General features: G+C 41.7%; 1 protein-coding gene across 1 annotated transcript in view; it reads left to right on the top strand.

Moving 5' to 3' along the window:
* cdh11 (cadherin 11, type 2, OB-cadherin (osteoblast)) overlaps positions 1–17,756 on the top strand; it is a 60,649-nt gene that overhangs the window by 19,940 nt on the left and 22,953 nt on the right. The window contains exons 2-6 of the mRNA XM_008290273.1: positions 3,407–3,734; positions 5,898–6,037; positions 7,362–7,656; positions 10,076–10,195; positions 12,273–12,440. Coding sequence (XP_008288495.1) covers positions 3,584–3,734; positions 5,898–6,037; positions 7,362–7,656; positions 10,076–10,195; positions 12,273–12,440 — 874 coding nt within the window. The 5' untranslated portion in view covers positions 3,407–3,583. The remainder of the gene's footprint in view (positions 1–3,406; positions 3,735–5,897; positions 6,038–7,361; positions 7,657–10,075; positions 10,196–12,272; positions 12,441–17,756) is intronic.

Consider the following 17,756-nt stretch of genomic DNA (forward strand, 5'->3'; position numbering starts at 1 on the left):
CAAAATGTCCCAAATAAGGCAACAGTCATCCAAAATTACTGAAAATATGTTAAACTGACCCGGAATCTGTCCAAGATGGCACAAATGCATCCAGAATTACTTCAAATTTATCCAAAACTAGTTAAAATTGTCAAAAATGACTTGGATTGACCTGGACAGTGTGAGTCCTGAGCTGAATCCAACAGAAGCCCTTTGTGGTGTTTTCCAGAGAAAGGTAGAGCAACACAAGCCCTCCAGCAAAGAGCAGCTGAATAAAACAGTGTGAAGAGAACATGTGAGCAGAATGGGGGGTTTTGTTTTTGTTTTTTTTAGCATTTTGCTCTAAAAGATGCAGAGAAACAGGTTCAAACTGTGCAGAAATGAGCGATCGACAGTCAGAACGGCGCTGACATCCACCAGCAGACAGCAGCATCAATCACAGCGCTCGGGGATAATTAGCCGGATGATGAGCCGGCCTGGGATTAACTGTCAACACTTCCTGGTTGACTGGTCATGTGGTCAACAGGAGCCAATGAGCCCTGGGGGAATTTTCTCAGCTGCTGATCTGTTGAATATTAAACACAACATTTGGTCGAGGCAGAGAAAGAAGAGCGGGTCAGAGACGGAGGGAAAAAGAGAATCGGGAACAAAAAGTCACGACAGTTCTCGGTTGTTTTACAAATATTCGCCGCTATCTTTGCTGGTTTTATAGTTTTTTTTTTAGAATATTCAAATACTTCTCCTGACAGCCTCGTTGCCGATTTTTCTGCAGATTTTTTAAATTTTATTTTACAGCGTAGAGTCATTCTGCTGCACTAAGAGCAAGTGCAGGCATTTGTAGAATGTAAAAAACAATCTCCTGCAAATGATGCATCGATATATGAGCAGTGGGCTCTGAAGCATCGGTGTTTCTGTGGTTCCCTTCATTGACTCTGCTGCCTTCAGTGACCCGTAACGAGAAACACCCGATTCTGTGTTTGCGTCGATGCAACGCGGTGAAGTTCCTCATCTCCCATCTGACAAGTCCTACCTGTAGAGACGTTTCAGACCCTGATGTGATCCACTCTACTACAAACTGGTTATCTTCATGGGTGGAGGGAAGCTGGGATCTACGTAGAATCGTTCCACTAACGTTTCATTCAAACTGTTTTATATCTGTATAAAATTTGCCCCCCCAAAAAATGCTCAAATTATCAAAACCAGAAATTATGAGGAGAAAAAAAAGAGAATTGCTCGATCCTCAACGATCTGACAGTCCTTGAACGCCTCATCTGAGACATATTGTTCTGTCTGCAAAACATTTATCAAAATCACTTCAGCATACGTGGCAAAATTTGAAAATTCTCCCAAAATAAACCACTTTTTAGACTCTTAAGTCGAGTTTTTTGCTCAACTGCAGGCGGTGAGCTGAGGAGACAGTTGGAATCAAATCACAAATGTAAACAAGAGAACAGCATCGGTTGATTGGTGGCAACACCTGTTGACACTCAAAACAGAAAAATGATTGCAGTAAAAAAAAAAGTTTTTTTTTTTTACGTATTTGTAAAATAAATAATAAGAAACTTTTTGCTTTTTTTCTGATTTCTGTCTCCAGCCGTGACTCGATAATCCGACCCTTAACAATCCTAAACCTGCTATCCGACAGGTTTTTAGGAAAAACCAACAGAACCCATAAAAACAGCCTTAACATAGCGACAGTCTTGGATTCTGACTCCGACATGACATTTAATGTCACCAATCAGGATGACGGCGTATTATCTGACTGAACAATCCCACAGATTGGCTACGTTCACACTGCAGGACTTGATGCTCAATGAGGATTTCTTTGTGACTTCCTTCACGTTTCCAGTTCAATGCGACTTGTATGTGATCTGCTGTGTGAACTTCATACGAGCCAAAAGTGTCCCGCATGCGCAGAAGAGGACACGACGACGTCACACGCAGCGAGCGTGCTCAGTGTTTATGGAAGTAAACATGGATGGTAACGGTGGAGCGTGCGATTTTTAAGTTTTTTGTTTTTTTTCTTTAAGTTGTTAAAGCACTGAACTGTGACTGCTAACTAATCGCTAACTAAACTGGCATCAGTAGTCAAGTACTGCCTGTGTGTTGCGGCCACTTCCATCCCATCAGAGCGCTGCCCCGGGGTGGAAGTGTCCGTTCAAGCATCAAGCCCTCCTTGTATCTCGACCTCCGTCTTGACAATCCGACATAAAAGAAAGTTTTATATTTAGTGTCGGATTATCGAGTCACGACTGTAATTTTTTTGTGGGGGGGAAAAAAACGTCCAGAAACTCTTCAGATTTTAGAGTTAAAGTCACTTTTACTTACATTTTCTTGACAAGCAGCACTTTTCTGTTATTTCCCAGCAGCTCAAACAACGTTGTTTTACATCTGCATATTCTTTCAGGGTAAAAAATTGCACTTTGACGTGTGAACATGAACGCATTTCTTTGAATCTTCCAGTCAAAGCAGATATTTAGAAAGGCGGTGGAGCAAAACGCCGGCCGAGGCCCCTCAGTCCTCTGTTCCCTGCATCTCGCCATCATTTGATTAATTCCTTCATTGCTCTCATTTAATTTATTTCACAACGAGCTCGGATGCCAGGACTTTTCATTAACTTGCACTTAAGGCGTTTCATCGACGTTCCTCTAGAGTTTCCCGCCCGTCGTCAGCGAGCAGCTTTTTCTTTTTTTTTTTTTTTTGCTCCGGATCAAATTCTGGTTCACTCAATGCAAAGACGTCTGAATCATCAGCTGCTCAGGCTTTAAGGGAAACACGACGTCCGCCTTTACTGACTGTTAATGAAGTAGACGCGAGCAGACAGAGAGCCGCTGCAGTCCAACAGAATTAAAGCTAATGGCTCGTCTGTGTAATTAGCACAATGTCCTAATTAACACAACAACCGCTCAGGAAGTCAGACCTCCACCTGCAGTTGGTAAATTCATCACTTTTATAAACATTAACGCGTCTGCAGAATTAAAACGCTTCATTTTTTTTCCAAACGAGACACATCGAATAAAGTCATTTTGATGAAATATTGCAATTTTAAACTTAGATTTGGTTCAAAACTCAGTAAATTATTGCTCTTGTTTTATTGTTTTACTTCATTTCTTTACTCGTCAACTTTTACTTTGTTTTTATTTTCTTATTTTTAGTATTTAGTTGTTGTTTTTTCCAGATTACTGAATACAAAGAGCTCAGACTCACTGAAGTCTAATTCCTCGTGACCAGTAAAGTTGATTCTGAAAGTCACACGCGATGCATTCAAGGACCATCAGAACATCTGAAGATTCTTTCTGTTTTGCAGTTTCTAGCTCTGATAAATGCTGTAATTTTGGTATTTCTTTTTTAAAGCTAACGTGCCTTTTATCGTTGAGACGTCTGCAGGCTCTAAGTTGTTCTGGTTCTGTCTCCTCTCCTGTTTCAGGCTCCGGATTGGACCAAACAGGGAGAAAAGCAAAGCAGGAAGCGCGACCAGCTGCAGGGACGTCGGTGATGAGAATCAGGCGACTCCTCAGCTCATGAAGTAGCGGTTCGTCAACAGCGTTTGGTCAGAAACGAGCTGAGAGGAACCAGGCGGCGGGCGGACTGAAGTTTGGGCGGGATGGCGGCGGTGGTGCTGAAGCGGCAGGGCCTCGGGCTGCTCCGGGCCTTCATGGTGCTGCTGGGAGTGTCGGCGCTGTGCAGCGTCGCGTTGGGAACCCGGAGAGGAAACGCTGCTCTGGACCAGAGAGGCCACAGACACAGACATCCAGGTAGGAGCAGCCTCCGACCTGGAACCAGAGAGCTCCTGCAGCGGGTCGGACTCAGAACCAGACAGACTGACCACTAGTGTTGTTATTATTATTATTGTTATAAATAATATTACATACCTGAACCTTCAGCAGTTTTATATTTCGCACATTTTCGTGTGTTTTTTGCATCCAGTTCAGTGTTTCAGTCCAAAATTAATTTGTTTTAAATGTACACGACTAATATGTAGAAAATCCAGTCCTAACGTGAACTAATATTAACTCGTCTTAATCCTGAGTAGTTTCTAGCATTTTATTTATTTTTATCTGCTTCTGGCTCATTTCTTTCTGCACCATAAAGTTCTGCAGAAACAGAAATAACATGAAGAAGAGACTCAGAGACGCCTTCTGTCACTGTGATCATTTAAGTGATGCACGATATTACAATTTCTGGCCGATACCGATATTAAGATGTCGCCGATAACCGATGTCGATATTCAACTTTTGTTCACACTGAAAAATTAGTATGCGCGCCCCCATCTCTATGGAAACAAAGGCGCTAATGTTAAACAATCATCAGTTTTTCACATCAGCTAAATTTGGACCGATACCGATATATGGGGGGGAAAAAACACGAATATTGGCCGATACCGATGTGGGCGCCGATATATCGAGCATCCTTAGATGATTTACTTAGCAAAGGTAAAACCTGCATAAATAACATGAGCAACACGTTTCTGCAGATGCTACCAACTCTGGAATAAATGGAGGCTCCACCAACAACAGATATTTTATGACTTACAGTTTTAATTTGCTTCCAGGCTGGTCTCCTGCAGTTCAGCTGAAAAGTCCCTGAACGTTTGTCACGCGACGGCTTTTCGAAACTGAATCACTTTTGTGTTTCCACTCGTGAGAAGAAATGTGCAATATTTAGGTTTTTACAGAAGATTTAAATGAAATATCACAATTTTAAACTTGGATTTAGTTCATTTTCCAAACACTGAAGTTTGAGTAAATCTCAGATTTTTTGTCACGTGGTTGTTGGTCTCAGCTGAATCACTTCATGGTTGTGGGACTGGGGAACTGGGTTTAAGTAAATGTTTTATTTTTATTTTTTAAATGACACGTGTAGAATGAAGTAATTTCAAGCTTAGATTTGGTTCAATTTGGAAATGAAGGTTCAAGGACCATCAGGAAGTTGAGTTTCTGATGATGTTTGACACTTCTTAGCTCTGATATGTGCTTTAATATCAGTGACTTTAAAAAATATCCCGAAAATTTTGAACTATAAACAATGATGCGGCTAATTTATGGATTTTTACGAGTTTTATAAATTTGCCTCGAGACCAAAGTGACACTGAGAGCGACGACGACAGAGAGACTGAGGAAGTGATGAAGTGATTCTGAGGCTGTTTGACACTGAAGAAGACGACTTTAGTGGTTTTAGTTTAGGAGGAAGATGAAGATAGCGATCAATGACTTTTCCTGGTAGCTGCTGGAGTTTTTATTTCCTTAACCAGCTGAGTTACAGGAACTGTTCAGAAAAAAGCTTTTATGTATGTTACCGGTACGTATTTAACTAAAAGTTTAAAACATCTTTCTGTGTAAATATCTCATGTTCCAACGTGGACACCTGCAGCTTATAGACAAGTGCAGCCTGTATATGTACACACCTGGTTTTCTTTTTAAAGTCAGTGGGTGGAGCTTATATTCAGGTGCCTCTATAGTCCGGAGTTTACGGTAACCTTTTAACCTTTAACACGAGCAGTCTGTCCTTTTACCTCTGAACATCTCCCAGGCTTTTACTCCATTCCATCCTGATAAATAGTCTTTTATTTTTACCTTTCACATTTACTTAGCCATCGATTTTTCCGGAGCGGCTGCGGCTCCACGTGTTCGAACCCTGCAGCTGCTCGCCGACGAGCGGAGGTTAAACGTGCTGCTGGCACAGCGACGCGCTGCAGCGTTTCTTCTTCCCTCGGTCCGCCCACGTCCCCTCAGCTGAGACCTCAACCGCTGACCCGCTATTCAGAAGCAGGCCTCAGCCTTCGCCAGATCCAGAGCGCTTCCTCCCACTTTGAAGTTCAGTCGGCAGGAAAAACTCAGAAAATGAGCCTCGGAGTGTTGATGATGTTTCTCTTCATGCGCCTTAAACTCGTGTTTCTGTGTTTTTTTTCTGTGTTGCAGGTCAGGTGTCGCTGCACAGACACCGGCAGCGGGCGGGAAAGGAAGGCCAGGTGCTGCACCGGTCCAAACGAGGCTGGGTCTGGAACCAGTTCTTCGTCATCGAGGAGTACACCGGGCCCGACCCGGTTCTGGTGGGCAGGGTGAGCAAACTGTTTCATTAACGGCCGACAGCGGGATTTAAACGCGTTTCTTCCCATTCGTCAGGCGCCGAGAGAAAGACAGAAGCCGGAGAGGTCACGGTTCTGTTCAAGGGTGAATGTGATTGGTGGAGCCGCCGCACAACAGCACCATCCGTCAGCCGGCGCCGTATTTCACCGCGCCGCCGCCGGAAAGGAAGAACAAGAGTTTAATTGAATGTTGAGCGTTGTTCTCGTCCTGACAGCGTTTTAAATCTCTTTCTTATTTGTGTTTTGCTGTCGAGCGCGGAGCAGCAGCTCGTCCGTCTCCGTCCTTCAGCGCGTTTAACCCTCAGAAACCCCGACAGACGGACGGCTGCTTCCTGTCTCGTTTCTCTTCACCGGGGTTCATTTTTCACTACAATTATAAAGTCCTGCAGCTCCAGAGCAACATGAAGGAGGGAAGAGAACTCAGGGATGTCTTAGGTCGTGTTTACACGTAGCCAGATATTCACAAAAACAGATCTACATTTTCAAAAATATCATTGTTCACACCAGATCGATTTCAAAAAAGTCTTTTTTTTACGCAAACCCGCATGAATAAGTCATTAAGAGCTGCTATGAGCTGCCAGACCTATAGGGGGCAGTGTAACGAGAAGCACGCTAGCCAATCAGAATCCTGGAAAAAACATAACTTTCCTGTTACTTCACCATAATGACGTGAGGGTCGTTTGTTTGGACCGACAGAGAAGTGGAGCTGCTCCTGAATGTGGCGTTAGAGAACAAAACAAGTAAAATACATGAAAATATTGACTTTAAACCTGTCAGTCCAAGTATATGGACGTAGCCAAACTGTAAACATGGTCGCACACATGACGCTGATGATGCTTTTGTCGCACACCGTGACGCCAAACTCCGTCTCCTCCGATCTACATGCAAACGTAAAGAGAGAGAGAGTTCGAAATCAGATGCTACTTCCTGTTTTTATATTTTCTGACTGTATTATGTAATTTTTGGATTTATTATTATTATTTATTTTATTTTATTTTTTAAAGATAACACACCATCAGAGAATTAAGACACCTGAATTTCCTGAATCTTTCTGATTCTTTTTGTTTTGATCAGATAAATTATGTAAATGTGCTGTTTTTTTTTACAGATAGCAGCAGGTTTTGGGTTTCATAGCGTATATATTTTGACTGAACGCTCACGTGACGTCTGCCTGCAGCCAAACTGCCGAGTGCTTTCCAGTTTTCCTGCCTCTCGCTGAACCACCACCGAGTCTTTTCCTCTCCACGTCCAAAGATCTGTGCGTCTAACTGTGTCCTGTCTCCTCCCGTCCCTTCAGCTCCACTCAGATGTCGACTCGGGCGACGGCAACATCAAGTACATCCTCTCCGGTGAAGGCGCGGGAACCATTTTCGTCATCGACGACAAGACGGGCAACATCCACGCCACCAAGACGCTGGACCGCGAGGAGCAGGCCCAGTACACGCTGACGGCGCAGGCCGTGGCCAGAGACACCATGAAGCCTCTGGAGCCGCCGTCGGAGTTCATCGTCAAGGTTCAGGACATCAACGACAATCCCCCCGAGTTCCTGCACGGACCGTACTACGCCAGGGTGCCCGAGATGTCCAACGTCGGTGAGTAGCGGAGACACGGTGACGGGACTCGAGAGGGTCGAGTCAGAGGCTCCTGAAGTCTGAGCAGCTCAGGTTTCTACACGGTGGTTCAGTTTTCAAGTCTCTGTGGAACCAGAACATCATGAAGAAGGAGGAAGAACTCAGAGGTGTCTGTTAGAATGATAGGAATCATGACCAGAGAGAACAGGAGGGATTTCTTTCTCTGTTTTGCAAAATGACATAAACCTGCAGTCAGCAGGTTTCTACGCGTCCACAGACGACTGAACGGACGAGAGATGTTCTGTTCTGGTTTAATTTGTGCAGGATTTTGTTGTTTGTAAAGTTTACTTCTGTAAATATCATAAATGCAGGATCAAATTATTTGGATGAAATGTCACAATTTTAGGTTTAGATTTGGTTCCAGTGAACCTGAACGTCATGAATGAGTAGTTCAAGGACAGTAGGAAATCTGAAGATTACTTCTGTATTTACAGTCTTATAAATTAATATTTTAATTAATTATTAATTTCAGTAGTTTTCTAAACCAACTTTCAAACCGACTTGACTTCAGTTTAACGTCTTTTTGATCGTGTTCCTCCTGATTAAAGCGACTTTTCTCTGTAGAAACATTTCCTCCGGCTCTCCGTCCACACATCATCGGATCATTACAGACACTCAGAACAGTCGGTTCTTCTCCCAGCAGAGCAAAACCGTCTGTTTTGCTCTGAGTGACGTTTGTGGATGAAGTCCGTGATGCTGTTTGTCTGCTCAACAGCCTTCCTCGTTCATTATTAATGACGGTGAAACGCGACCAGAGGAAGCGACAGGACGATATCGAGTGGCTCGATTAGCCGACTTGGACAAGATTCACCTAAAACTGAGCAGTCGAGGAGACGTGGGGCTCTCAGGAGCTTCTCCTCAGAGCCTCCTCACTGCGAGTTCCTGATCGTGATGGATTTTATTTCCGTCTTGGAGAGGCTCCGGCCCCCGAAGGCCGACCTGGACTGAACCCTGCCGCTGCCTGAGACCGAGACGAATCCCTCGTCTGAATGGACTTTTACAGAAAGAGCTGGTGAATGGGTTCAGTTTGGGCCTCTTTCTGGGCTGAAAGCTGAACAGAGACGTCTGGCAGGAGGAGCCTCCGTCGGCAGAAAGGAGGAGAAGCTGTAATTTGACCGACCGGGACCAAGTTTCCTCTCAGACGTCGAGCAGAAAAGACGGTTTTTAATAAAGATTCTTTATCGGCTGCTCTTTAGGAGAGCAGAGCCGAACCGAACCTGAATGCAGTTTAGATTTCTACTCGTGGAAACAGCTTGGACGGAGCTGAACAAGAAGACTGTAAACTCAGATTTTGGTTGTCTGCATATATTCAGACGGAAACTTGATGAACACGCTAGAAGTTCTTTAAAAGTTTTAAAGAGTTTTACAGAAAAAAGCTGAATTTCATCCATCTTCAGCCAAAATCACACCATTTTTCAGATCAACAAACTCTGAACACAGAGAGAATCATCAGATGTTCAACTGTCCGATGGTCCTTGAACTGCTCATTTATGATTTCACTGAAAAATTTAACCAAATCTAAGCTGTGACATTTCTACAAAATCACTTTATTCTACATGTTTCGTTCAAATAATTTCAAAAATCAAGCAGCTGAACTAATTAGACTCTGTAAAAAATTAAAACAAGTCAGTGTTTGTCATCACAGCTGTGACGATCACGACTGATTCAGATGGGATTTTTATTTTAAAAATGTAAAAGTGATAAATCTACCTTTGGAAAAAGTAAAATAAAATCACTATTGTTGAGCATTTTTGATGATAATTGCAATAAAACAACAGATTATATTATTTATAGCATCAGTTTTAACATATAACTTAAAAATATTGCATAATTTGATATTTAACGTTTCAAAAGTTTGTTCATTTATTAAATTAATGGATCTGCTGTTGAAGTAAAATCATATAATTAAATAAATGCATCAACATTTGCATATTTAACTAAATACTTATACCAGGGTTTTTCTTCTCCTCCTGTGCCGTCACTGATACTGAATATATTTTTATAGTTTGTGCTCCGTCAGAACATTTCCAAGCAAAGCCAACAGACTTTTGTCACACTTTTGTAAATGTGCTCCAGATTCATTTGAAGTCGAAGCTGACGGACCAAAACATCTTCACGCTCCATTTAAAGATAAACTTCCTGCTTTGAGCTCAACAAACGTGCATTTCTCAGATTATCCAGCAGGACTCTGCCGGGTTTCCATCAATCCGGGGGCTGGAATATGATGTTTTATTTAAAACTATGAAAATGAGTAAATGTGGGACGTTTCCGTCAGACGCTGATGAAATGTGGGGAAACCGTCGGGCCTCTGAGGAGCAGCTCTGCTCCACGTTCAGCAGGTGAACGAGTGATTTATCGCCACTTCCTGTCCGTCCCGCAGGTACGTCGGTGATGCAGGTGACGGCGACGGACGCCGACGACCCCACGTACGGTAACAGCGCCCGGCTGGTCTACAGCATCCTGCAGGGTCAGCCCTACTTCTCTGTGGAGCCTCAGACAGGTGAGCAGCTACCAGCACACCTGTGGCTCTAAAACCCCCGACAGCAGCCTCAAACAGCCTCAAACAGCCTCAAACCGAGGCCTCGATGCTGCAGCGACGTGGAGTCACGCAAACACAAATCAAATTATCATGCAGTCATGCTGCAGCCTTTAAAGGTTTTCTCTCTCTCTCTTTTTTTTTGTAGTTTATTCTGACTTAATTTAAGTTTGGTCACTTACAAGAGCAAGAAGAAATTCTTAATTTTATTTTATTTTTTAATAAATCATAACATGAGTTTCTGGTTTAATTGATTTTTTTTTGCATTTCAAAAATATTATATTTTTGTTTAGCAAAATTATTATTTTTTGGTGCTGATATTACATCTATTTCAATATTTGGGAGGAAAAAAAACTCTAAATAATATGATTTTGTGTTTGTGTCACGTTGTTGACCACATTTGACAGATATCTTTTTTTAAATTATTGGAGTTATCTTTTAAAAATATGTAAAATTACAATTTTTAAATATTTGTGATTAGAATTTCAAGAAAAAAATACAAACTTTACTCCACATTATATGTAAAATCAGTTTTTTATGTGTAACTTTATATTAAAATCTAATTTAAAAACATATTTTAATGTTATTTTACATTTGACATGTAAATTCTGTTTGTTTTAGGATCTAACTAATGATCATTTTAATATATATAAAAAATGGCCATAAAATGACAGATTTAGTTTTTTACAGTGCAGTTATTAATATTAAATGTGGTAAAATATTTTGGAAAAACAATCTGTATCATGATTTAGGTGTGATTTTGTCCCCAGATAATAGGTTTTTATGGGTAACTTTACATATTCGACAGATCTTTAATGCTAAAAAAATAAATAAATAAAGGATTTACCTTTGGACACGTTTAAAATCACCATGACTTAGAACTTCAGATGTTATTTGCAAAATAAACTTGCATAATTTTAGATTATTTAAATGTAATGTGAGCTTTTATGTGTAATTTTGCCTGAAAATCTTGTAAATTTCATCTTTAAAGTTAAAAACAGCTGCAGAACTTGTAGATTTACATTATTATTGGAAGAACAAACTGTTTATTACAGATCAATTTAAGTAGAACATTAAGTTTTATGTAAAACTGTACATAAACATCTTTTACATCTTTTACATTAGACTGTCGTTCACTTTTGTAATATATTTAGATTTTTGCATATTTCAAAAAAAAAAAAAATGCAGCTAAAAAGCAAAGCTTCTGGGGTTTTTCTTTCACCAATAACACGACCTGTGATTTCATAACCCGACGCTGCCGACCAGCAGCTCCACCAGCTGAGAGCCCGTTTCCTGCTGCACTGTTTCCATCTTTTCCTGCCAAATAACGTAAAAAGCCGAGACGTCTCAGCTGCAGGGATGACGTAGCTGCACATCCAGCCGGCTGGAGACGGCAGCAGCCAGAGGACGGCCAGCTGTACGTAGGGAGGGAGGTCAGAGCAGACGGGGAGCTACGTCAGGTCGGGGAAGGACTGAAGGGTTCGGCTGGAAATACCGGTCCAGAGACACCGAGTTCATGGAAAGAGAGAGAGAGGGAGGCAGAGAGACGCTAAATCTGCTAATCAAACCAGTGTTGGGTATTTGACTGGCTCAAATCCACAGCTCACATTTCTAATTGGTTTGGAGATTATCAGCTTTTCATGCTGTCACACACACACACACACACACACACACACACACGCTGCTGGCAGTAATACGACAGCAGCAGAAAAAGCCTGCGACGGCAGCAGCGAGTCGTGTGGAGGAGAGAGTGATGAATTAAACAGAAAGAAAAGATTACTGGGGCTTGAAATAGATAAAAATAAGACTTCACAAATGTTCTACTAGACTTCCTATTTATTTGATGTGTTATCTTCCAAAATGAAACGTCTCCGGGAAGCAGATCTGCACTTCCTCCGCCGACTTTCTGTTTTGCTTTTTTTTTTTTTTCTTCCCCCCAATATTAAGCAGTGATTGAATGTTCCAGATAGAGAAGCTCCACCCGAGGAGGACGAGGAGGAGACACACCCCGAGCCTGATGCCATGCGTGTCTCTCTTGCAGGTATAATCCGCACGGCGCTGCCCAACATGGACCGCGAGGCCCGGCAGGAGTACGACGTGGTGATCCAGGCCAAGGACATGGGGGGGCACATGGGCGGCCTGTCGGGAACCACCGAGGTCAAGATCACGCTCACCGACGTCAACGACAACCCGCCCAAGTTCCCTCAGAGTGAGTCCCGCCTCAGAAACCGACGTCTGCAAAGTCTGACGTTTGACTTAAAGTCACCGTCTGTTTGTGCACAAACTCGATCGCAGAAATCTGCTATTGAAGGTTGTTTTTAGGTTGTTTGATGATTCTAAACTGCGTCCGTCAGAATCGTCCAACACAGTTTGGAATGAATCCATTTATTTCTTTTTCTAGTGGGTGTAAATCATCCAGCAAACCAAGGACCTGTTGGGATCTGATTAGAATCACGTCTGCGAGATATAAAACTTTATTTTTGCTGATTTTGTTCAAATATTTAAGCTGCAGAAATGATTTTCATGAGTTGGATTCACAGAATAATGTCACATCAACTTAATATCAGGTGCAATTTAAACCAAAATTTATGCAAAACTGAAAATTTAGTAGAGCTTGTTGGTTGAACATAATTTCATTCAACCTGTTTTTGTAGTTTGATTAATATTTTTTTGTGTATTTAAAAATATATACATCATTTTTTTAAAAATCTGCAAAATAAAAAGAAAAAATCTGTAAAATTACATTTTTTTGACAGTGCAGTCATTGTTGTTAAAAATATATTTAATATTTTGTAAATTTAAAAAAGAATAATATGATTTTGATGATTTTGTTTTAATTATCTTAAATGATCAAAACTTGCTAAAAAAAAAAAAGACAATGAAAGAAAAGAAAATCTCCATAATTAAACATGTAAAATCAAAACTGTAAAATAAATAAATAAATAAATAAATAAATAAATAAATAAATAAATCTGAATTTTCAGATCACATCAAGTTTAATATGAGTGTTTTCATGTAAGTTTACATTTTTTTTTAAATTGGATATTTAAACATATTAATTCCGTCTGTTTTTGTAATTAAACTGATATTTTTGCATATTTAAAAAAATGGCAGTGAAGTAAATTCTGTTAAAGGACAGCTTCTTTTTTTAAATTGCAGTCATTTTTATTTGTTATATATTTGAATATTTTAGAAGAAAAAAAAAACGAGTATGAATAAGTGTGAACCTGTAGCTCTACATATAAATCGTGCATATTTAATAGATTTCCAATGCAAAAAAAAAGTGTTCCATCCATAAAGTTAATATATTTTCCTTTGAAAAAAAAAAAAGTATATTGTTTTGTTCAACACTTATGATTACTACTGCAAGAATAAACGCAATATAGTCTCAAAAAAATAAAATAAAAACTGTAGAATTAATGTTTTGTTGAGCCTAAACTGTTTAGCCGATACGTCCACGTTAATATTTGTTTGATTCTTGCAGGTCAAACCGTAACAACATGAAGTCATGTTTTCACACATTCTCAGGTTTCCTCATTAGTTCCTTCTTTCAGTTTATTGTCGTGCAGATTCTCTCGTCTTGTTGATGGTGTTAATATTTCTACATTCGGTGTGAAAATTCTGCACATTTTCCACCAAAAAGCAAAGATTCTAGTTTCTGGTTGGACAGAAACGACAGCAGCGGAGGTTTTTCTTTACCTCAGCTTGTTTTCCCATCAGTCCTCGTCTCGCTGCTCCTGTCTTCGTCTCCGACTCTCGGTCCGGCTCTGAGCAGAGGAAGCTCCTGGCAGAGGCTCAGCGAGGAGCTGGATGGAGGCAGAGAGGAGGATCAGGATTTAGTCTGTGGAGACGCTGAACAGGCAGAGAGAGAAAACGTAGACGACAGGCCGTCATGTTCGCAGCTCAGACCTCGTTCTGCTGCTGCAGCAGCAAACGTTTCAGAGTTCACGTGTTTCCTGAGCAGCAGGAGGAGAATCAGTTTCCTCCTCAGCCTTCGGAGCCACGTGTTCTCAAAACCACGACGTTGAACGGTTCAGAGTTTGATGCATGAAGCAGGTTTCATAGGTTAGCGACTCACTGAAGCTCTGAGGAGATTCTGACTTCCTGAACTCGTTGATCAGTTTTATCAGCAGCAGGTGGACGTGATGAGGAAGAAACCAAACCAGAGAAAACACAGAGTTCATTCAAATGTTTGCTTCAGTCGCTGATTTAACTCTGAATCCTAAAATCTGTCGGCAGGTTTCAATCTTTTATTCTTAATATCTGCAAACTGACTCGGAAACAGGAAACCGACAGAATAATCAGAGTTCCTGCTGTCCTGGAACACCATCCAAAAACAAACAAGATTCTGTAAAGAACCAAACATTCTTTACACAACTTTATTCGACATAAAAATTTGCCAGAAATAAACCGTTTGCTCTGATACGATTTTGCAAAAACACAAAAATTCTGCGTTTCTCGGCTCAACCGTTAAGATGTGAGTGACTCGGCCATGACCGACAGTCACGTGAGAGAATTCTGGGACTTTTCAGCTGAAAATTTGTATAAATGTGAGATTTCACCAAACTCACTGCCTTGCATCACCAATTAATAAACAAAGGGTCTGCTCCAACGAGAATCTGTAAAAAACTAGAAACTCTGTGTGTGATGCGACCGTGAAGGTGTTCGGGAGTCAGGGTTGAACTGCAGGCAGTGTTTCCACGACAGTGATTAAAACTGTAAAGAATTAAATATCTACAGTATGTGGAGATAGTGTAGGCTACGACCAGACAGCAGGCTACAGTCACCCAAATATGACTTTTTTGCCCCTATGTGACCTGTATCTGGTCTTTGCATGACAGTCTGAACAACACAGATCCGATATTTTTCAAATGCGACCCAGGCCTCTTGGATATGTGGTCCTAAATCCGATAGGTACAGTCGTCCTCACATGTATTCATAGCCTCCCATTAAAGAAGGAAAAAAACATCTGTCACTGAAATAATTACAAAAGTAATAATAAATAAAAATTTAATGAAAATCATGACATTGCTTTTGAATTGTGGTTGAAATATTTAAAACAAAAACAAACATGATGGGACCGTAAACTAATGTTTAGTTGAACAACCCTTTGAGCCAATCACTGCCATCATCAGGTGTTTCCTGTAACTCTCAGTCAGACTTGTGCACCTGTTGACAGGTGTTCTGGACAAAAGAGCCCTAATGTGTCCGGGACAGTTTTGTTTTTTAAATTATTCTTTTCAACCACAATTCAAAAACAACGTCTTATTTCACTAAATTATAATTTAGCAAATTTTTATTTATTATTACTTTTTCCAGTTTCTAGTTATTTGAATGACTGTTGTGGATTTTGCCTTTTCTTTAATGGAAGGGTCTGAATAAACTTGAGGACGACTGTATCTGATCTTTTGCCATGCGACTTCTGTCTGAACGGCCATTCATCCGACCTACACGTCATTGATACACGACAAACGTCACTATTCTGCTGCCGCTGCCCCACAAAACACCATAGCAGAAAACGTGGCTCTCTTCCTTTGTGAACACACTCGCAAAAACAATCAGATTTCACAAAAAAATCCAAATTGAGCGTCAAGTCCTGCAGTCTGAACGTAGACTTAGAAACATGCTGATTCCAAGTTTTGGCATTTTTGGTCAAATAAATAATCCAGAATTTCTGCTATTTTTCATTTTAAAATCACTCTAACACTGCGTTCTCGTCCTTCATGTTGTTCTGTGTCCGCAGAGCTGCAGGACTTTATGTTATTTATATAATTGAGTGAAAAGCAGCTCAGGGTTGAGAGTTAAAGCCGAGCAGACCCGGTTGTCGTAAAGACTTTAGCGAAGACGTTTCCGCCCTCAGGCCTCCTTCTGCTCCCGCGTCCGCATCGGACATAAAGCATTCTGAGACGACGGTAACGATGACGGAAAGTCGCTTTTACGAGCAAACATTAAGCGTTTCTGGCCGCATCAGTCGTGAATAACAAGCCGGTTTACATCTGTGATGCAGGACGAACAGCAACATGTTGGGAGCGCCTTCGAAATAATTAAAGAAATCCAGCGGAAGCGCTTGAACCACCTGCGAGGAGCGTCTCCCAGATGGCGCCAACGAGGACAGCCATTACTTATTCAGGAGTCGGGAGGGGGAGAAAAAAACATGGAAATGAGATCAGCGAGTTAAAAAAGAAACAGAGAGGCAGAGAACGAGACGAAAATAAAGCAGAAGACAACAAAGAACACACGGAATAATCATAAAAGTGCGTGTTGGACACAGCTGGACTCCCTCTCCTGTGATTCGTCTTCCAGCTGCCGGGTTTTCTGCTTCTTTCCGTGCTGTAGTTTCTACCTCATCATCAAGCATCTTTTGTTGGCGGTAAACCCGTCAGACAGCAGCAGAACACCAGCGACTGTTCTCCTGACTCGGGTCTTTCTTGTCCCGACATGACGGTTCTGTTAAACACTGTTAATGTACGTCACAGCTGGATCCGCCGCTGCTGCTTGTTCAGACAGAACAAAGCCGACGACGCTAAACGGCGTTTTGAAGATCTCTCTGCTGATATCTGCAGGCTTCTGTTTGCGTCTCGTTTACCTGCAGCGACTTCACAGAACTGTCTGTTCTCATAAAGCGAACCGCCGTCTATCAATTAGAAATCCTTGACACGGCTCCAGACCGGGACATTAAATCCGTCTTCTCCCCGGAAATATGAGCAATTTAATGTAGAAACCAGCAGCAGCAGCGACGACTAAATCAATCAGGATGTGAAGCTGGTGTCACGTCTTCGTACGTCTTTTTGGACAAAGTGAGCATTTAGTGCACGTCAGAATATCGCTGCTAAACCATCGTGTGTGTGTGTGTCGGGTCGTTTCTGGACCAGAGGTTCATGCAAACACTCAAATCAGACTTCTGTGGTGTGAGCTGCACCGAAAAGCATGACTTTGGGGGATAAAACGACATTGTGACGTTTAGTTTTTCTGCAACGTGTTGAAAAAGTCGGGACTCGATAATCCGACACTAAATGTAAAATCTTCTTTTATGTCGGATTGTCAAGACAGAGGTCCAGATACAAGGAGGGCTTGATGCTGGAAGGATCATTAGTTGTTAATATTCATTGTTCATAGTTGTTATAATAACTAGTGTATTGTTAGAACACTACACATCGCTGGATCTCAGTTGACCGGTGCGCTTGTGCACAGGTCATCAGCTGACGTCAAAGGTATGTGGTGCTAAATCCGATACGTATCTGATCTTTTGCCACTTCTGTCTGAACGACCAGGTCGCACTTATCCGACCTGCACGTCATTGGTGCACAACAAACTAGGGCTGGTCCGAAAAGCACTTTCTGGTCTCCGGATATTTGGGCCCATATCTGAATATTCGGCACGGTCGGGGGACACTTCCACCCCGGGGCAGCGCTCTGACGGGGTGGAAGTGTCCAGAACACACAGGCAGTACTTGGCTGCTGATGCTAGTTTAGTTAGCGCTCACACTTCTGTTTCCTCCATCGGTGGCGGCGGGGGAGTGGCAGAT

Source organism: Stegastes partitus, unplaced genomic scaffold (genome assembly GCF_000690725.1).
Source record: "Stegastes partitus isolate 25-593 unplaced genomic scaffold, Stegastes_partitus-1.0.2 Scaffold664, whole genome shotgun sequence".
In the NCBI taxonomy this organism is placed as follows: Eukaryota; Metazoa; Chordata; class Actinopteri; family Pomacentridae; genus Stegastes; species Stegastes partitus.